General features: G+C 43.7%; 1 protein-coding gene across 2 annotated transcripts in view; it reads right to left on the minus strand.

Moving 5' to 3' along the window:
* cachd1 (cache domain containing 1) overlaps positions 1–21638 on the minus strand; it is an 88722-nt gene that overhangs the window by 25838 nt on the left and 41246 nt on the right. The window contains exons 2-8 of one of the 2 annotated variants that reach the window (XM_030372778.1): positions 21401–21463; positions 16282–16430; positions 7776–7882; positions 2664–2790; positions 1437–1581; positions 945–1164; positions 369–518 (exon numbers count right to left, since the gene is read on the minus strand). In XM_030372778.1, the coding sequence (XP_030228638.1) occupies positions 369–518; positions 945–1164; positions 1437–1581; positions 2664–2790; positions 7776–7882; positions 16282–16430; positions 21401–21463 (961 nt within the window). Of the gene's footprint in view, positions 1–368; positions 519–893; positions 1165–1436; positions 1582–2663; positions 2791–7775; positions 7883–16281; positions 16431–21400; positions 21464–21638 lie in introns of both variants that reach the window. The other variant, XM_030372777.1, reaches the window with a different exon arrangement.

Below are 21638 nucleotides of genomic sequence, written 5' to 3' on the forward strand. Positions count from 1 at the left end.
GCGATGTGACCCATTTCCAAGTGAAACTGGATGTTGTGTGACAGGTGGAGGAGAACAGGAAGGGGTATGTTCTCATCCCTCAGGGTGTGACAGTGAGAGTACCTCAAGCACAGGTAAACCCCTAAATAATTGTTACCCCCAAATGTTGAGTGGAAAACCGTTTGATGAATACAGTGGTGTTACTTCTGACCAAACGGTATAAAGTCGTGAAACTGCAGTTCATCAGGGCATAGGTGAGATCCTGCAGTACAGTATATCCGGGCATAGATGAGGGCCTGCAGTATATCAGGGGTTAGGTGAGTTCCTGCAGTATATGAGGGCGTAGGTGAGGGCCTGCAGTATATCCGGGCGTTAGGTGAGGTTCCTACCGTTCATGAGGGCGTAGGTGAGGATCATGACAGAGTTGTTGAGGTATCGGTTCTCCTCACGGACCACGCTGAGCGTAGCACGCTTCTCCTGCTCAGAGGTCTCCCGCGTGGTGACACCCGAGGACAGGTAGAGGATGACCATGTCCGTGGCTGAGGGAGGGGGGGAATGCAGATCTTTGAAAACAGTGCAGGGATCAAAGAAGTGTGCTCCAACAGATTTGTTGGAAAGAGAAGATATGTTGTACAGCAAAATCTGAAATCTTTGGATTGGAAAAAGGGTTGGAAATAATACAAACAATAATTGTATTTTACATTTTGTACATATAACCCACAGTGCGAACACACAAATGTTATATTCAATATTTTTGTAGAGATGACCTCTATACCTACAATTTTTGCTCATGTCTAGATGCAAAAAAAATGGAAACATAAAGATCAGATCAATCCATCCGAATAAGCTGGGTGGGACTACCACAGTCCCTCAATATGTTCTACTGATAGGTGACACCGAGACACTCAACCCACCCCATCGCCCGGCAAACCCATCCTCCGTCCCCCAGTGGCGGCTGGTCTTACTGGGGGCGTGTCTGCCCAGCGTGGTGGTGGTATTGCGGAGGAGCTGGAAGGCCTTCTGGAAGCCTGCCGCGTGCTGCGTGGCGCCCTCCGACGCCTTGATGTTTGAGATGAAGGTGCTCATCTTCCGCTTGGTCTCGCTGGTGGCCGGCGACAGCAGGCTCCTGTAGCACTGGTCCAGGGAGCAGGAGCGCACGCCGTCCGCCACGGAGAGGACCGAGACCTAGGGAGGAGGAAGAGATGGGGGGGGGAGGAGGAGGTTGCTGAGGAGGAAGTTTCAAAAGTGTTTTTTGAAAGTTGCTGTTTACATCATTATTATTATCAGTAGGAATGCACAGTTGATCAAAAAATCGCTCCCCAACTAGTGAGAGGGTTTGAACAGTAAGGAGTCAGACCAGTGAGAGGGCTAGACCAGTAAGCGGTCAGGCCAGTGAGAGGTTCGGACAAGAGAGAGGGAGAGACCGGACCAGTGAGCGTGTCAGACCGTAGACGGACCTTGTCGTGCTCATCCACAGCGTTGAGGATGACCAGCGCTGAGTCCCTGGCAATCTGCAGCTGTGTGTCAGTGACCAACGCCCCGTGGTCCACCATGATCACAAGGTGCTTTGACTGCGGACGGACGGCCGACACATACACCGGCCTGAGAGAGAGGAGGGGGCAGGGACGGGACAACACAGGTGAGGTTTGAGGAACAAATGTACACTGTTCATAGAGACACTTCAATCTATACCCACTACGTATAGATACACCTATTGTATACCGACCATTTAGGTCACCATTTCCACATTAATAATACAAATAATGTAATTATTACAAATAATAATTTCCTATATTTGTTCATGTGTTTATTTGTGTGTGATCTCCCTATGGCTGCCCTTGGACACACACTGTGTGTCACTGGCAGCATCCCTCACTTTTCATTGGCTTTCTTTCTTCTTTCCTTTGTCAGTTATTACTCCAGAGTAATAACTGACACATAACTGACTTGTTATTTGCTGCCATATATTATGAATGTTATCACATGGTATTAAAAGCAAACCTAAGTCATATTTCCTCAGAGCGGTTTAGTTTGAAGCTTTGTTATCTCAGCTTGGCAATATTATAATTTAAAAGAGGGGGGGGGGGGGCAGTGTGTAGAAATATTGAGAACATAATACAAGCTTTGAAAGTCGTGTGATGCCTCACACCTCTAATCTAACTCATAACAAGCCAGGCAATGGCATTTCTCTGGCGACGCTTTGATGCCAGCTGATTGGCTGGCTGGCGCACAATGGTGGCATGTAGGAGACATGACAGCTGTGAGAGAGAGAGGGAGAGAGCGAGAACAAAGTGTGCCGCCGCGGTCAGAGGTTTGAAATTCCTACGAGCGTAAAGACAGTAGTTGTCGGGCGTGTTTGGGCAGGGTGGTGGCCTTTAGGGATTTGACTACATGCCCTCTGGGCTACATGATGGAGGAGAAACTGTAGGGGAACATGTGTGAAAGGATGAGGGGGATGGAGAGAGGGAAGAGGGGATGGATGTAGCATGTGTATATGCTAAGTAGTATCTGTAGTAATCTGTAGTATGTATTAAGTAGTATGTGTATAGAGGATGATATCTATCAAGTAGTACGTGTATCTTGTCTTATATTTACTAAGTAACATGTGTATCAAGCAGAAGGTTTATTAGCAGTGTTTGCCTCAAGGAGTAGGTGTAAAAGTAGTGCATGTTTGTGTACTGTACCTGCTGCGATGCTCATAGCTTCCTTTGCATTGGAACTTGTGAGCCGGAAAGACGGTGAAGATTCCTTCCTCTGAGCTGAAGTACTGCCACTTTATCCCCGGGTTGGACTTGAGGTTATCTGCCAATACTACATAGAGAAGAAGAGAGAGGGAGTCACGGGGAGAGAGGAATAGAGCAGAGGTGGAGTTCACTTGAACGTTTTTTATTTTTTCACCCAGTAGTAGATCGCAGCTTGTTCAGTGTGTGTGTGTGTGTGTGTGTGTGTGTGTGTGTGTGTGTGTGTGTGTGTGTGTGTGTGCTTACAAGACACGTTAGGCCAAAGCATGGTTGTTACAATACATTTGAAGGAATGCATGTTATTTTATAATCTTTGAATGCGTGTTCTTTTATAATCTGTAAATGTGTGCAAAACAATCATTTATTGTAACCTAGAATAAACCAGCGGCATTTTAATGGCTTGCTTGGGACCCAAGACTGCTGTGTCCGCATCGTGTCGTTAGGCTTAAGAGTGATAAAACAGGTTGTGTTTTATTATAACATTATTATTTTAGTTTCATTTCTAATCCCTTTCATTATTTTCTTGACTTATCTTACCTGTGAGGGACCTGACTCTTTGTACTTTTGTGCTCTGACATAATTATTTACAGGGAAGCACTTAGGGTCAACTGTTAGGGTTAGGGTTAAGCGTGCGTTATAAATAAAAGTGACTTCACTTGACTTGACTTAGTCAGACTTCTGAATAAAGACCCTTTAGGAAGCACACTTAAAAATACATTTAAACTGAGGCCCCGTCCATACGAGCGAAAACGATCTTTTTCCCTCCGTGTTTCAGGAATTTCTCCGGATAGACGGACTCATTGCAAAAATGCATCTAGCTTTAGAAACGCTGTAGTAAGCCTACATATTCAAGACCAGTATTTGGTATCAAGCCAGCGGCTGTATACAAAAATACAGTCGAGGAGGAGAAAGCAGTTGTTAAACCTTGTAGATTGAGCAGAAAATACGTTTCAATGTACCGTTAGTAATTAAATTTACCAAGGGGCTGTAATTAAAGTTACAAAAATAATACAAATCAAGCAAAACAAATTTGACGGCACCATCACTTTGCCCAGTTGGTGGGGGGGCGATGACGTCATCGTTTGCGTATCAGGCGTCCACACAAATCGTCTCGTCACCCGCCATAAAGATCCCGTTTTGAACGGTGAACCCTTTACGCCTAGCAGCTAAGCTATAATAGCTACAAAATGACTCCATTATTGCAGGCTATGTGGAAAAATGCGCCGATATCGGCTCAACCTGGCTCCGCCTCTTCCTCTACGTGGCTAAAATGGCTTTCGTTGAGTACAAAAAGTAAACATCGATCCATACTCAGCGGTTGGACCATTTTGAGTACACCATCCAGGTCCTTTCAATACACTTCTTTTCGCCCCGATCTTAATTGGAACCAATACGGGAAGTATGGATATTGGAACAAAGCAGGTCATACAGCCGGCCGCTTCCTGTTTGCTTAGAGCCTCACAAACAGCCTTTCAGATGGGAGATTAAGCAGCAGCAATGCCGGTGGAAATGGGAATATGAGAACACAGATCAGTGCATTACGACTATAAAATTATTTTAGACTTTGTGATTATAGGTCAATGTAAAATACGCATCTGCACTTTGAAAACATAAAGCCACACACTGAGCAAGTCTTGATCACGCCTATGCTTCAAGAGAGACCGAGGTCGCCTATCACAAGATCAGAAGGCACATAAAACCATCTTCTTTCAGTAAATGACTTTTGATGATGACAGGAAATTGACCTTTTGAAGCCAAAAGGGCAGTGCATGGCTTGTAATCTTACAGGTTTAATTCTCCTTATTACAGGAAATATCTTTGAAAAATATTTGAAATGCAAAAGACCACCAAACTGACCATTGAAGATAACAACTGTTTACATCCATCTGTGAATTTTCTGTGCGATATTAAGATTTGGTCTGGAACGAAATACAAATAAATGAAAGAAAACGGGGGAAAAAACATGAGAAAGAGAACACCCTATACCAGGAAGTCCAGGATCGAATGGTTCCTTAACTCTAAACATCATCAAGATCGTTTACAACTCAAAATGGATTGCAGGAAAGTTATCGCGCCATAGCACGCTAAGCTGACGCGCCATACAACAACCCGTACAGCCACCTTGTCCGTCTCCACCACTAACGTAAACAGGATCCACTCGGGCTGTGATGACAGCCAAAGAGGCCCTTTGTATACACGACTTGGTTTATGCTGCTGAACGCTCGAGAGACTAGGTGGATAGCTCGTCATACACTCAGTTTACATAAATTGACACGCCCTGCGGATGTGTAGGGCAGCTCGGCAGACATTAGATTGAAACTTCACATGGGCCATGAATAATCACACCCCATGATTGATTAAAAGGCTTATAGACACAGGTGTGGGTCTAAAAGACACACACACACACACAAACACACACACACACAAGTTCCTTTGGAAACTGGTAGATAACAACAATAAACACGTCTCTAGAGCCAATAAGGTTAAATTTAGACAATTAGGCGGTGGAGGGAATATGGGATGAGGAGGTGGAGAGGAGCTGGGACGACTTGTTTGACTGATGAGTGGGAAGGAGATCAAGAAACAAGTGAGACGGAACGGCCAATCAAACAAAGACAGCCTACTGCTCAGCCAAACATACTTTGGGGTCAATCAAAGTAGCCCCCACCCCCCGTTATTTCTGTATAACAGACCTCTGAATAACACACCGTTGTTATGACGCAATTTCTTTCTATTAGGCTCAAACGGACTATAATTTTTTTGCGTAAGATAGTTTAGACTGCTTGGAGACAAATGTGAGAGGATGTATGAGGCAGGAGTTCGAGAGTCAATAATTCTCAAAGTGCGTATTTGAATACAGAAGGAATTATTTTATTTTACCTAGCCTTTGTTTATACAGCCAGCCTCATCGAGTCAAGCACCTAATTTGCAAGAGATACCTTTAAATACACATAATTTAAGGTTTATTTTGTCACATAAGATCAATTATGTTTTTATTTTCATGTTGCCGATAAGTTTTTGCCTTATTTATGCTGTATGAATGAATATTAGGCCTTAATGTTCTCGGACTACACCCACTTGACGTCAAGTCATCATACCCACAGTGACGGCAGTGAAGTAGCGTGTGTTTAGTCTAGAATGTGAAAGACAGAAATAGAGAAATAGAGAACAGGCATTATTCCAAATTATTCTGAAAAATGTGCTGGTTTATTTTCCTTCCGAATAACCCACCTCAAACATACCTGGTCCACCACAAAAAGCAACGCAGTCTGGAGAGACAACAGAGACGGTGTATCTGCACGCTTTCTCCTACGGTACCTGAAGCCTTGGATGAGTACCTCGCAGGGGACCGGCGGAGAGACATCAAACACTCTCCCGATGGTGCCTGCCTCAGCGATTGATTCTGCAGATGGCTCAGAGCTAGGGGCTAGCGCTGGCAACAACTCTAAGCTACCGTGCCGACTCACAACGCCAGAGTGTGTGTTTGATGTGTGCAACGGGAGAGATGGGCATGGCGGGGCGGGGGTGTATGCAGGCTACACTGAGGAGACTGATGGCTGCCAACAATGTGACATAAAACAAACACCTGTCAGAACAAACACACCTGAACACAACTTGACATGGGTGGGGGGGGCAAGTCTCTTGGAGCGAGGTATGGTAAATACAGTGTCGGCGCTAAGGTGGGGCATTTGGGGGCCGTGCCTCCCCCAAGGGGTGATTAATGCCCCTCCTACCATGGTGTGGCCAAATAACTTTCAAAATATATATCCCTTTTAGTTATTCTTTTAATATTAAATGTGCAAATTGTAACTTAAAAATTAATGGGGAAATTGGACATTTTGGTTGTACAGGCTTGTGTCATTTATGTCTGGTGCGTGTCTTGTCCAATAGGCCCGAATACGTGCCTTTTGTCAGCATACCTGTTTTGTTGATTTTTGTGGGTTGTCCAGGTTTTTTTTTGATGATTGTGGAGGCTGTTGTCTTAGGTTTATAACCAGTGGCAGGCCTACTTTACTTTAAAACTGTTGAGAGGTTACTAAACAATTTCTGACATATCAGAGGTGGGTAAACAGCATTTATTTGCATTTAGCCCCCGCGACAGCCCTCAGACTTTTTTATCGTCTTTGTGTGTGTGGCTGCGTAAACTGTGGGCATAGGGCTAATACCACATATCCTCGACATGAACAAGAACAACATATTATTGCTAATAATAATTAGCCTATTAATAGAGGAAAATGTGTGTTTTTGATAGCATTTCTGCTGTGTTTGACTATGAGGTCGCCACTGCGTTAAACATTTTCTCAAACGGCAGGTCTCCCCCCACTGGTTACCCATGCCACTCTGGGTTAATATACAGATACAAACATGTATCTGGATTTAAATGTATTTATGCAATTGTGTGTGTCACTGTATATATAAATATATATATAAACATAATAACAGATAATATATAGACGACAGAGGGTGTAGTGGGAAACTCGAGAAAGAGAAAATATAGAATGAACGTAGTGTACTTGCAAAGCTCAATATTTCCACTTCACTTCAACTGGCTTTGCCTTTAAACTATCTTACAGCGCTACTTAATATATTTCAACTTCTCCAAATAAAACAATCAAGTAAAACAAGGTTGGTATGGCAACAAATTGATGTGCGTGTGTGCGCGTGTGTGTGTGTGTGTGTGTGTGCGTTATTTGATAGCCTGGTAATGTGTATAGGCGTGTGTGTTTGTGCGTCACTGTTCGAGTCTGCACAAAAGTTCAATGTTGTCATTAGCGGTTACGTCTTTCTGACCAATCGCAGTTCAACGACTTGGTTGCGATGTTGACAGTTTGTGAGTGTTGTGTCTGTTGAGTTAGTGAGAGGTTGCGGGTGCACAGCTCAGGCTGCCGGACGGCGCTGCAAGGAACTTTTATAAACGCAATATTGTTATCCCGCAGTAATCAGCCCTGAAACATTAACGGCCCGCCCGGAATTCTCCCGATTACCACTGTGTGTGTGTGTGTGTCTGTGTCTCTGTGTCTGTGTCTGTGTGTGTGTGTGCGCGCGCGCGCGTACCTGAGTTGAGATCTCGGCCAGGGTTGAAGGCTCTGCTGTTGACGGTAGGAGATAGCCGGTCACAGCAGATGGTCTTAGAGACGTTTGTGTTGAAGTTGCCATCAAAGCTGGACACATAAGGAGAACACATACCATTTATAGCTCACAGTCACAAACCATACGTACACCATGGCCGTCGAAAGCTCTACGCCGATTTTCTTTGCAACATTTAAAAAAATCAAAGTTGGAATATAGGTCTGTTACATTGTTCCCATACGTAAGGAACATACATACATACATATATGTATATATAGGGATAACAGATGTAAATTTGCCTTCTATTTACTCTGGCTAAATGATATATTGTTTCTGTAAAATAATAAATATATAAATTTGTGTTCCAGGACAAATAAAGCAAGAAGCTCCATTAAATGATTTAACCATGCTGCATTCTATCGAAAAATATCTGTCTAATTAAGTAACCACATATACACACATATACATATATATATATACATATATATATATATATATATATATATATATATATATATATATATATACACACACACACACACACACACACACACACACACACACACACACACACACACACACACACACACACACACACAGATATATACATATTAGTGCTGTCAGTTTAACGCGTTATTAATGGCGTTAACGCAAACCAATTTTAACGGCGTTAATTTTTTTATCACACGATTAACGTTCTTGGCTTGGCAAACGTTGGTAATTTTTTCAACTGCTGTCTAGCAACAATTAGTCGAAAAACTACAACACCAAACCGGATCTACACCAGAAACACACTCTGTTCGAGTCTGCACGAGAGTTCAATGTTGTCATTAGCCGTTACGTCTTTCTGCCCAATCGCAGTTCAAGACCCACCTGGGCTGTACCACTTCAGGAGGGGCCGCTCAGTTACTCCCCTATAGACAAAATCGACTTGGTTGCGATGTTGACAGTTTGTGAGTGTTGCGTCTGTTGAGTTAGTGAGAGGTTGCGGGCGCACAGCTCAGGCTGCCGGACGCCGCTGCAAGGAACTTTTATAAACGCAATATTGTTATCCCGCAGTAATCAGCCCGACAACCCCAAAACGTTAACGGCCCACCGGGAATTCTCCCGATTACCACTCCGCCGTGTGTGTGTGTGTGCGTGTGCGTGCGCGTCAGGGATGGAAATTAACACCCGCCACCCGCCATTTGCGGGTGGATTTGTATGGTGGCGGGTGAATTGTGTCACTTCACCCGCCACTGTGTCGGGTAATACTTTTCAGTAAGGTCCGATCAAATTTGCATATTTAATATTCGTTATACGGCGCTGTGCAGTTCCACAATATTTACTGTCAACATCCCTTCTTCTTCTACGCCTCTTTTGCTGAACTGCAACTGTCTGGCATCCGGGATAATATACCAGTAACAGGCTCTCAAGTCTCACGCATTCGGCGTTTGACACACGCAATTCAACCCATGCACACGCTCACACGCCACACTTCGTATTTCTCACGCAGAGAAATTACCAGGATAGTGCCCACCAATTTGGGCCGCTATTAAACAGTGTTACAGGTAGGAATCAAATGGGTTTCCCGTACGTAGGGTAACCCAGACGTCGTCTTTTGCCCGGACATGCCCTCCTTTTGAGACACTTTTAAAAAATGTGTGGCGGAATTTAAAAATCGTCCGGGATTTTATTAAAGCCTCATACATGTTCTCATTGTATTTGCGTTGCGTTTCTTTGGGTCGTTCGCAAACTAGTTATGCTACGCCCTCCCCTACTCAGTTCTGTTCGCTTTGCATTGGAGGAAGTGAGTAGGGGGCGTGGTTAAGTAGAGCCTTCAGATTGGACGGTTTGACTTACGCAGTTACCGTCGTGTATTTATTTTTTTATCATTATTGTTTTATAGAGACAAACATTAACAAATTTCTCCCACAGGGGATTGATAACGTTCTATCTATTGAACAGAAAGAAACACTTGGTCATACTTTACTTATTTTATCACAGCATTGGCCTACTGAATGCCACAGATATATTTCCAGCATTGGACTGAATGCCACATAAATATATAATTATGTTTTTGCACGTTTGCAACGTTTAAAAGTTCAGGGTATAAAGTTCAAGTATATGCCTCTACTAGCCAATAGGCCAATAGCCTTTTGAGGCAATGTTTTTTCTGAATATTAGTGTTAAGGGCCAATAATGCTTACTATCATACGTTAGTTACCATGTCTGTGGACACATTTGTATTCAGGCACTAATTAGATTGACTTATGATGGTGTAGCCATGCATGTTGTTTTATTGTTAACATGTCAATTTGTTTAAAATGTACGCATATATTAAAAAAATATATAGCGCATAAAAAGTGCATGGTAAAAAAGATGAGTGGCTGGTAGATTTTTAAATCTACCTGCCACAGTGGCTGGTGGGCAAAAAAGTTAATTTCCATCTCTGGTGTGCGTGTGTGTGTGTTGTTCGATAGCCTGGTAATGTGTATAGGCCTACGTACGGTAGGAATATTCATACTGGTTTAAATAATACATTTTATAGTATTTCCCATCTTTGCTGAGCAAGAGTTTTGTTCGAAATTTCAGTGATTGAAACAAATTAAAGCCTGGGCTATTGAAGTTTTACGGTAGGCCTACCACTGTCATGCACCTACCCGATGTCAAGTGGACCGGGTTGAATTCACTGTGAGGCACTCTTCTTTCTGTCCTTCTCAACACTCTCTGATCTCACTAAAAGGCTAGCAGCACGAAATCAAGGGATATTTAGAATAGAAAAAAATGTGCGATTAATCGTTAGTTAACTATGACATCAATGCGAATAAACGCGATTTAATATTTTAATCGCTTGACAGCACTAATATATATATATTAGAGCTGTCAAGCGATTAAAATATTTAATCGTGATTAATCGCATTAATGTCATAGTTAACTCACGATTAATCGCATTTAATCGCAAATTATTTTTCTATGCTAAATATCCCTTGATTTTTTTGTCCCATAATTCTTCTCATTTTAATTATCTTATCAACATGGTGAAGTGCATCGGCTTGCCTTGTGCGAATGATTTTTTATTGATAACAACATTGGCATATATACTGATCAAAACAGGACGATACAAAAAAAGAGCCTACAGTGCAATTAAAAGACTGCTTTGAACAAATGTCATTTGAACATAGCAGTCAGGCTACTGCTTCTATGTTTTCAGCCAAAGAAAAAAAAAAAAAAAATGTTTTTTTTTAAAAATAAAACAATGGCGTTAATCGCGCGATTTTTTTTAACGCCGTTAAAATTGGTTTGCGTTAACGCCGTTAATAACGCGTTTAACTGACAGCTCTAATATATATATATATATGGTTACTTCATACTTAATAGACAGAAAGATTTTTATTGAATGCAGCAGGCTTGTACAACAAGCTCATTCTCATAGTGTAGTTTTGCCAAGGGCTGCTTTTCAAGGAAAATGTGAACACATGCCAAACATTTTATATTTTTCTAAAGAAAGAATAACAGTGACCGAATGAATTGAATATGGAATGAATTAAACATGGAGTGCATTTAATATGAAATTAATTTATAACAGGGGTTGGCAGAACACAACATTAAGAAGATTTACACAGATTGTTACACACATTGAACTCGATTCGAATTGAACAATTGACAAGAAGCACTGGACTGCGTTGAGTCATTTTAAAACATCGGACGCGTGTCTGCAAAATGTTCTGTGGAACAGAGAGCTGACTGCAGGGGAGGGGGTATTGACCACAGTACATCTCCCCTCTACCCCACCCCCACCAAAGACTTTGATCCACCTCCTCTTCACGAGTCCATCAGCACCCTATCCCTCCCTGTCTCTCCCTCCAAATCGCTGCTTTTGATCTCTCTCACACATACACACAAACACACACACACACACCCCTCTCTCGCCATCTCCATCTTCCTCGCCAGGAGTGATTGACAGCTGCTCTGATGTGCAGGCTGCTTTTGAACATCAGTCTTTATAAATTCCCATAAGGCCTAAATCATTACGATTCTCCTTCAACTCACTTTGCATACATGGAAAATTGGAAGTGCAGTGTGTGTGTGTGTGTGTGTGCACCTGCCCATGTTAGCAGTTAAAGGTGTTTGTCTTAGTGTTTGTATGCGTGCATGCAGACAAATACATTTGCAAGCCCTTTGTGTCCACCATCAAATAATACCCCCAAAAAAATGTATAACAGAGTCAGTGTTAGCAAGAGAGAGAGAACCAGAGAGAGAGAGAGAGAACCAGAGAGAGAGAGAGAGAGAGAACCAGAGAGAGAGAGAGAGAGCGAGAGAGAGAGAGATACAAATCAGTACGGCCCCGTCCCATGGAATGGTTTAATTAACTCAACCCTATTTATTTATATTAGTTATGTTATATTATCACTGTTCACTATATACACACATTTACATTTGTATTATAGTGTATTTTAGAAAATGATATTTTTGTAATGTTTATTAAATTATTACTATTGATAAATTACTATTATTATTATTATTTTGGATATTATGTTGTAGGTTATTTTACTTCAATACCAAAAAAGCACCTTAGAATTTTTAGAGAGCGAGCCAGTGACAAGCAAGCACAAAAGAGAGTGAGATCCAGAGCAAGAGCCAGGGAGCAAGAGTGAATAAAAGGAGAGGAGGGAAAGGTAGAGCACCCTTTAGCATAAATTTTGATTTGTAATGAGGGTAAGAAAAATGAGACGACGTGAAAGATAGGCCCCAACACACACGCACAGACACAAACACAAACAAACACACACTATAAATGTACCCCGATATCGCTTTCTCTCCCACTACAAGGGTATTTAAATAATGCATCTGTTGAATATGCATATGAATAATGTAAAGTAGGAACCCATGTCATGATTAGCATACTTGTCCAGAGACGACGCAAGCTCTCCTTGCAGTAATTAGACGGATAAACCCAATCCACTACCTTGACGAATACGGGGGTTTTTTCACAAAAGATCTGATTAATGATGCTTGCAAATATTGCTTTTCTGTTCATGGTCAAATTATACTGGAATGGATAGACATAATGAAATACCTGTGAAAACCCACAAAAGAAAAAGGCAGGTCTACCTCATGTTTGTTGTTATGTTTCAATGTCATTTTTTGTATGTCACCCATGACTGAGCTGACACTTTTAATGGTGGACAGTATTTGGCTAAGACATGTATAGTGGCAGTGGAAGCCATTTTAAGACTTTTTAGCAAGCCCAGAGGGTACAATTACATAGCAGGGGCTTGCTAGTGGGCAAGCAAGGCTTTCAAGAGCAAAACAATTTGTTGTTTTAGCCCCTCTGAGTGTGTAGCAGTAGAAGACTGGGAGTCTGAGTTGGTTAAAGTCGGTGCTAGCGCACCGTAGTTTTCAAGAAACTGCCTTGAGTGCTAAACCTCACTGAACAAAACAGCAACCACATTTAAATCTGTTAGGCTCCTATATATTCAATGGACAAGACTAGCATATAGAATTAAACTGAGCTGCTCCCATAAACAGCACTAAAATAACCCAATGACCTCTACGACTGTGGAATAGCCACATACCAGAACTAGCCTGCCTTCACCCATTGCAGCATGCTACCAAATAGCTAGCATAGCTAACCTTGTCAAATAGAAGTAGTGACTCAGAAGTAGAAACTATGCCACAATGTTTACTATCACAGTTTACTATGTTGATGTCACTCAAAAAGATGGACATACTTTGTGATGGCTGAAATTCTGAAAATAGCTGCGACGGCATGTTCTGAGAGCTGATTCAGTGTCAGCACACTGAGCGCACTGTAAAATGCAGAGAGGAGTCTAATATGTCTGAGCAGATATCTAGTTGTTTCAGGGTTTTTCCATACGGTTTTACATTTCACGTAATTTAAAATATGTCACCAAGTAACGGAGTAACAGTCTCAGAAAACGCTACCGAAGCTAATGCTAACAGATAACAACTTGGCGTTAATCTTGGATAAAGATCAAGATCACAAATTTAATTCACTTGAATATATGATTCCCAAAATTATAAACATCAAACAACTTGAGTCTTCTTGCACTTACCGTGTAGGCACAGGGCTTTCCTGCCCTCCCATTACCAGAATGCGTGCAATCACTTCACTGGACTATCAATCAGCGGTGACGTTTTTAATGGTCGGAACACAATGTGCACGTTAGCATGAGCGACGGAAATGAGTGCTCCGTTGATCACCGTTGATGACACGCTCAAATCTCGGCCCTTGGTAAAGGCCCTGCTCCGTGTTCATTACCCACCCTGCCAGACACCCAGTATAAAACTAGACACTCCGCCGACAGCCCCCGTCCCGCTACTCCACGACTCAGTAACTGGCGTCTGGCCCAGCCACGCACACACACACTTGTGGCTAGACTGAAGATCCCCCCCCCCCCCCCCATTAACATTAACACATAGACATCTTACATGAGAGTGTAAGATGTAAGAGGTCATGTGATTAAAGCGTACCAGCAGCGGGTTGTGAACTAACTGATCTTCCGTGAACCACTTGACCCCTCCAGCCTGTCTACCCAACCCCCCCACCACACACTGGATGATCAGCCAGGGACCCCCAGAGAAGTTGCTGATGAGTGCGCCTCCCGTACAGCACAGGGGGGATCTGTCTGGATGTGTGCCACCCAAGCACCACGCATGCAAACACAGGCGCACAGATGCTCTCTGTACAGTAGGGTCATGTATTGCCACCTGAAAGTGAGACTGGGTCTTTTTGAGGTGCGCATTTGCCCCTTGTAATACTACTACCATGTATGCCAGTCATTGAAATACTAACCATCCCCAGAAGGAGGGATAAACCACTTTTTGGGAAGGCTGGGGTTAGGGTGGGGGGTCATAAATAGATGGTATATAAATTCCTGTGAGACTTTGTATCAACAAAGCACTCCAGAGCAGAGATTGGATCATATGAACACGCTAATTAGTAATTAAGGTGTCGGATGCAACATTTGCTTGATCAATTTGAACATAAGCTGGGAACTTTTTCCTACCCTTTTCCTGCTGATGGACAGGGCCTGGAGAATAGGAGGTCAAATTGTTTTTTAGAATGCCTCTAATATCTTCTCAAACCAGCTAAGATGATATGCAGATTGGGAAAAGGGTTCGAATCAGAACCATCTGATCAAGCTTCATCTTCCCTCCTTTGTCCTCTCTGTAACCACAGACCCACTCCGTTTGTATGTGGGTGTTTTATACTACTCCGAACGTGACACTCGTTGATTGAATAGAAAAGACCATCAAATCTTGTGTCGTGTCGTGTGCGTGTGTGTGTTCACATGTGTGTGTTCGGATCTATGTTCACATAATGCATCAGTTTAACAGCTGTGGCCCTGTGTTAATCTGTGCACATGCGTGTGACAATCTGACCTTGTAACCTGTGAACACTTCAGGAAAAAATAAAATAATAATGAATGAACGAATGCAGCCGTCACCAAAGTCACAGAACTGAAAGTAACATCAAAGCAGTGCTGGAGATAAGAGGAGGGACTGAGTCAGGGCTGGGGGTGGTGGTGGTGGGGTGGGGGTACAGCTGCTGCTGTGTAGATTATGATTTAAAGTCTCTCTCCCTCCCATCCTCCCTCCCTCGTGCCAAGGAGGGTTTATTCTGGCACCATACCACCCACATTTCACAGATGTTTAGTCTCCTGCTGGGGGCGACCCAATGGCAAGACACCGTAGCGCGTCTTGGAGGGGGGTTATGTGGAAGAGGTTCTGGTGGGAGGTCTACACGTGGGTCTCTAGGTGGGTGTAGTCGAAGATGTCGCACGCGGCTAGCTTATTCTCAAAACTGTATTATTTAAATTGTATTTTATATGTTACGTATTTTAAGCACATAAGCTGCCCCCAAATAGCAACTAGGAAGCAGGATCGAACACACAAGCTGCATTACCCTCACATAGCCACTAGGAAGCAGGATCGAACACATAAGCTGCAATAACTACTCCAGCCACAGATGGCAGCACCTTTAGACAGGTGAGGAGGGCGGAGCCAATACGTCATACAGGCCACGCCTACTTCACATAGGCCACACCCACTTGATACTAACCAGCGCGGGGTTCAGATTGAGGTCACACATAGACGGACGTCAGGAGAGCCTAAGCCCCGGGGCTCGAAGTAGCTCTTCAGTATTTCTCTCCACATGTGTTAGATACAATTCCCCCCCTTTTGCTTCGTAGTTACCATACCGAAATACTTAAACAAATAAAGTGAGTTAAAAGCGACCCGGATTGGACTACTTTCTTCAAATAACGCGACAATCATGGGGAATTGTTTGGCAGCTGTGCTAATGGAACAACCAATTTATTTAAAAGATAATATAAACGATTTAATGTGTGTGTGTGTGTGTGTGTGTGTGTGTGTGTGTGTGTGTGTGTGTGTGTGTGTGTGTGTGTGTGTGTGTGTGTGTGTCCAAGAGTAAAGGAGATGTTTACAACATAGCTTGTAGGCAGCAATAGACAGACAGACTTACTCCATCATGGAGGCTGGGATGGAGCAGCAATCCTGGATGGCGGTGAGCGGGGAGGTGAGGTGGGCCGTGTACGACGCCTCCACCACCTGCTTGTTCCTGTTCACTACGTCCAAGTAGCGGTTGAATTTCTCCCGGATCTTCTTGGCGAGCTGCAAACACAGGAGATGCACACATCTGAAATGCTGCCCCGTTTGTCTGCATCCGTCACACACATGCTAGACAGACACGCTCAGTGACAAAATGGCTCTACACTGATGTCTGGAAACACATTCAACTGCCTTTTTTTTAATTATCTATGACTTACTATAACTAGTAAGGTGGCTGGTGATAGTCAACAGACTGTTAACTGAGACTCTGGATGCCCTGCCCAAACTACTATGAATGAAAAACAAAGCAAACACACAGCATGAAGAGAATAATTGGGAGAATAATAAGCTGCTTTCAAGAATCGAAATAGTTATTCTTTGTTTGGCATTGGCATAAGTAAAAGTTGAAAGATCTTTTTTGACCATATTTAGTATGTGGTGGTTTTGACAATGTGCATGGGGATCGGTTTTGGCAGATATATAAAGCACATTACTGTGGATTGTTTAGGGTGTCTGATGTATTTGTATTTAAAAATGGAAGGGGAGCAGGGAGGAGAAAAAAACGTGGAAGACACTGGAGCTGGTTTAATCAGGGTTCACTTGGGGGGGGCCCTGCCCAGGCCTTTGGTAAAAATACACTTACATTCTCCTGGTCTCTCTTCCTATCGCTCTATCTAACCCTGTCTCAATGCCCTCTCTTGGGAGGCCTTGTTTGAAGTTTTACACACACACACACACACGCGTGCGCGCGGTCCCAGGCCTTTGAGACGAGGAAAGGGGGAGGGTGACTAATAACCAGTGCAGTGAAGCCCCCCTGGGGAACATCAAAGCTGGCGCACCAGCGGGGTCGCTTCAACCGGTTCCTGCTGCAGCCCTCTGTATCCAGGGAGATGGAGCCACAAAACACAAGACAATCGTCTTCCTTGACCAAGGATAGCATACTAGCTAAACAAAAAAATCCACTTCCATACAGCCTGAATAGATTGATTTTACATCGTCTGGTGGACAGCTGTGGAAATATAACTCCATCCAAGATAACAGCTGGACATATCTGTTCTACTTCCTCTGCTTTATATTCTCAGAACAAATGATTGAACATTTTGTATTTCCTTGTTGCATCTGCATATCATTTACCAATGCACAAGTACAATCTAAATCCTATCGCTAACCTTTGACCTGTGTACACACACAAACGAAAACAGTACCATGTTCTACTTAATCCACTTAATTGGTGTAACCTTTTAGAAAAACTCATGCTAACATTATGACCCTGTTGAAATGCCAAGATTAGGCTTGGCAATCTGGCTAAGGCATACGTACATACACACACACACACACACACACCATGTTGAGGAACCGGTTGGACCATTTCGTAGCCCTTTATTCCATGCAATGGCGTGAATGTATCAATTACTATTAAACTGTCTGGGGAGGAAACAAACCCACAGCTCCGAACATCTGTGAGGCTTTCGCTTTCTAATGAGTAAACGTAAACGTAAACACAGAATGGTCCGAACACCGATATAATCTACGGTGTGTCTGATATTGCACCACTTAGTCTTGCTCTTAATAGCGTAGTGAAAGAGGTTAGTATGGGAGGGCTTCTTTTGGAGTTACTGGACCCCCATTGTTCACGTCCTACAATTACGGCTGCCTGTGAAAGTGGGGTGCTTCAATAGACCAGGACAAGGGAAATGCAGCACGACCTGCTGACAGCCTGGCCCTGCAGAACTAATATGCCAGACGCTATTTCTATTAGGTTTTAATAGGGTCCCGAGGCATAGCCCAGAATTATTATTACTGCACAGCACACACAAAAAACATGAATCCCCACACACACACACACACACACACACACACACACACACACACACACACACACACACACACACACACACACACACACACACACACACACACACTATGACGAAGGAAATCGGGCCAGTGTTTAGCTAAGAAGTCACTGCCAGATGCACCGTGCAAGAACGAAAAAAAATAAAGTATGCAGGTTCACAGTGCCAAAATGGTTGCCAGATTGGCTCAAGAGAAGCCAGTTGCAGCTAAGGTTACAGAGACTGCCAGGGCACAGCCAAAGCCACCTATTGCAACCCTCTCTCCACAAATTAACCTCACTCTTCTAAGGACAGGGCACTCTCCTTCCCTCTCTCGCACCCACATGACTCCCATGGTCCAGGCAGGCATGCTGGCTACAGCCACAAGGCCTCTGGCTCTAGCCAACCAGGGCTGGGGAACTAATTTAAAGCGGGTGTCTCCTGGTGTCTTGTGTGTTGGAGTGCAGAGGAAGGCCTCCGAGCAGCTTGCCAACTGCAGACCACATTCGAAGAGAGGCCCGTGTGTGTGTGTGTGTGTGTGTGTGTGTGTGTGTGTGTGTGTGTGTGTGTGTGTGTGTGTGTGTGTGTGTGTGTGTGTGTGTGTGTGTGTGTGTGTGTGTGTGTGTGTGTGCGTGTGTATACTGAAGATGGCGACTAGACTTTGATGGAGCCCCCATGTAGATTTTCAGTAGGCTGGCCTGTCCTTGTTTCTCACTGGGGTTCAAAAAGTATATTTGTCTTATTACATTCAAATAGTATTCAAAATACATTAAAATAGTCCAATATTCACCAGTTAAACAGTGGGGTAAAGATCCTGCTTTGAATCATTCATATATGATGGGGATATTTCAATAGTTACATTTCCTCATTCTTTTTTATAACCCGCATGGCCTGAGTTATGTAGCATGTTGTCGAGGGAGAAACCTAGGGAGAACCCAAAACATAACATTTGTGGTGTTTGAGTATCACAAAGGAATGCATCTCTAGCAGAGACACTTAACGCAGCCTGCATGACCGTAAGGTTGCTTCCTTCTCGTTCCCATCAGATCGCTATCTAATCTGTGTCTGAGTAGGCTCCTCAAACAAGCCCAGCTCCCCGATTGTGGATAAGACAGCCAGTAAGTTGTTCTCCAAGCCCACAAAGAATCCAGCAAAGAGCAAGCCACTCATGACTGGAGCATTGTTGGAGTAGACAGAAACTGCATGAAAATGCTAGGACCAAAAGATGTTTGGAAGGATGGTCAGGCTGGTCACCGGTCACATATCCCACTTGCGGAGGCAGTTCAAAGCAAACAAATCCATTCTGTAGGGAGTGAGGATAATGGACGTGAGACTGAGGAAAGCAAAAGAGAAAGGCATACAGTATATATATCTAATCTAGAAAGAGGTGAAGGAACAAACATGGTGGAAGGAAAATAACAACCCGGAAAGACAGTGGGGGCGGGGGGCACTGGAGATCCCTTACAGCAGACACAGATTAAACAACGCTAGCTAAGCAGGCCAGCACGGCTTTCTTTTACTGTTGCCAGCCTCTTCGATGGCTTTGGGAAGTGGGATACAGTTAATTGGGCAGAGTAGTCAACGTTGGATACGAGAGACTTAGGGTGCACTCACACTAGGCCATCTGGCCGTGGCCGTTTTCACACCTAACCGTGCTCAAATCTGCCAGTGTGAGTGTGGCCAGTCTGACCAGGCCAAGCCAATTTGGCCCCTTGGGAGAGGTGTGCTGCTACGGTACGGGCCGCTACGGTACAGATGCTAATGAGCCGACACACGCACGGCTACGCAACCTGAGCTGGATGACGTATAGTCAATGCGACGACCACGGACATAATAAAGGCGATGAGCCTTCTTTCCCATTAAACGGTAAACATCGCGTCAAGCGGTTCAACTGTTGGTGTGTTCTCTGTGTTGTTGTCCATTGTTGTTAAAACTCTGACTGGCGGCAGACTTTATTATGGTCCATGCAGCGGACGCTTGGTGATGACGGGTTACGACGTGATGACATATGTACAAGAGCCTACCGTGGCGAGGCCACAGTTGCGACGGCCAACGGCCACGGCCAGATGGCCTAGTGTGAGTGCAGGCCAGAGAACAATGGGGCCATTTGAGCACGGTTAGGTGTGAGTGCACCCTTAACGTCCGGACGGAGACTATGGCCACATGATCAGTGGTAGACCTGTAACGCCTCTTTCTACTGAGACAAGTAAATGTTGCATGGCTTTTTATTCGTTTTTCTCCACGGAGTGGAAAATTGGATTTGGATTTATTATCAAACCTAACGCTCTCTGTTGTTGCCGCAGGCTAGGTGATGAAGTGTTTTAGTAATGCATGAGCAACCGTGTGCAAATCTTTGTTGTAGGGACATTTGAGGCTTGATGTGGCGGTTGGTCTAGGGGTGGAGGTAGAGGTGGATGGGGAGTTGGGGGTGATGGCTGGTGGATGTGTCAGTTGTTGCTGAGCCCAATAACCGCTGACCAATAAATCACTGCTGGGGCTTTACAGCTGGAACTAGATTGCAAATAGATGCAGGGCAAAATATGACAAACATAGAAACTGAGATATGGGCACACACACATACACAGACATAGAAAACCCGACTTGCCTGTTCTTGCTGGTGGCTGTACACCAAAATACCAACCTATCAACTTCCACACACAAACACACACACAAAACCAAAGATTCATAAAACGTTTATGGTCTAGGTCATTTAAAATCTGTTTACTGACCAACGTATTCTTATTGATATTCTAACATCTCTGACTGTTTCAAATTAGAAATAATCTCTCTCCGCACCAGTCACACAAGAATAAAAATACTTCCAATCTTCCCTGCTGCTGCCTCTGCTACATGAAAGAGAGACAGTGAAGGCCAGATATACAGAAGATCAGAAAAAACTAACTGAAAGCTTCAAAGCCAACGAGACAGCAGTTGTAGAAGTGTAATAAACCTCCTTTTTTCTGTAGATGGATGCGCCGAGTATAGGTGTTCTGGGTCAATTGCAACTCACATGACAACTACATTAGGACGCACGCACGCACGCACGCACGCACACACACACACACACACACACACACACACACACACACACACACACACACACACACACACACACACACACACACACACACACACACACACACACACACACACACACACACACACACACACACACACACGCGCGCGCAAATTCAAACTCACCTGCTGCACTTCTGTCTCTCCATTTGATGTCTTCTCGGTGTACACAAAGGAGCTGAAAATCCTCTGTAGAAAAGAACAGATAGAAACTCACAGTTAGCTTAAAGTGTTCATTGAATACATCAGCAGTGACTTAAAATATATATTGTAGATTCTTTCCATCCAGGTTATCCTAATTCACGGCTCATAAGCGAGCTTTTGTTGAATACATTAATTTAAGTTCCTATACATTTGAATTGCG

This window comes from Gadus morhua, chromosome 12 (genome assembly GCF_902167405.1).
Source record: "Gadus morhua chromosome 12, gadMor3.0, whole genome shotgun sequence".
In the NCBI taxonomy this organism is placed as follows: domain Eukaryota; kingdom Metazoa; phylum Chordata; class Actinopteri; order Gadiformes; family Gadidae; genus Gadus; species Gadus morhua.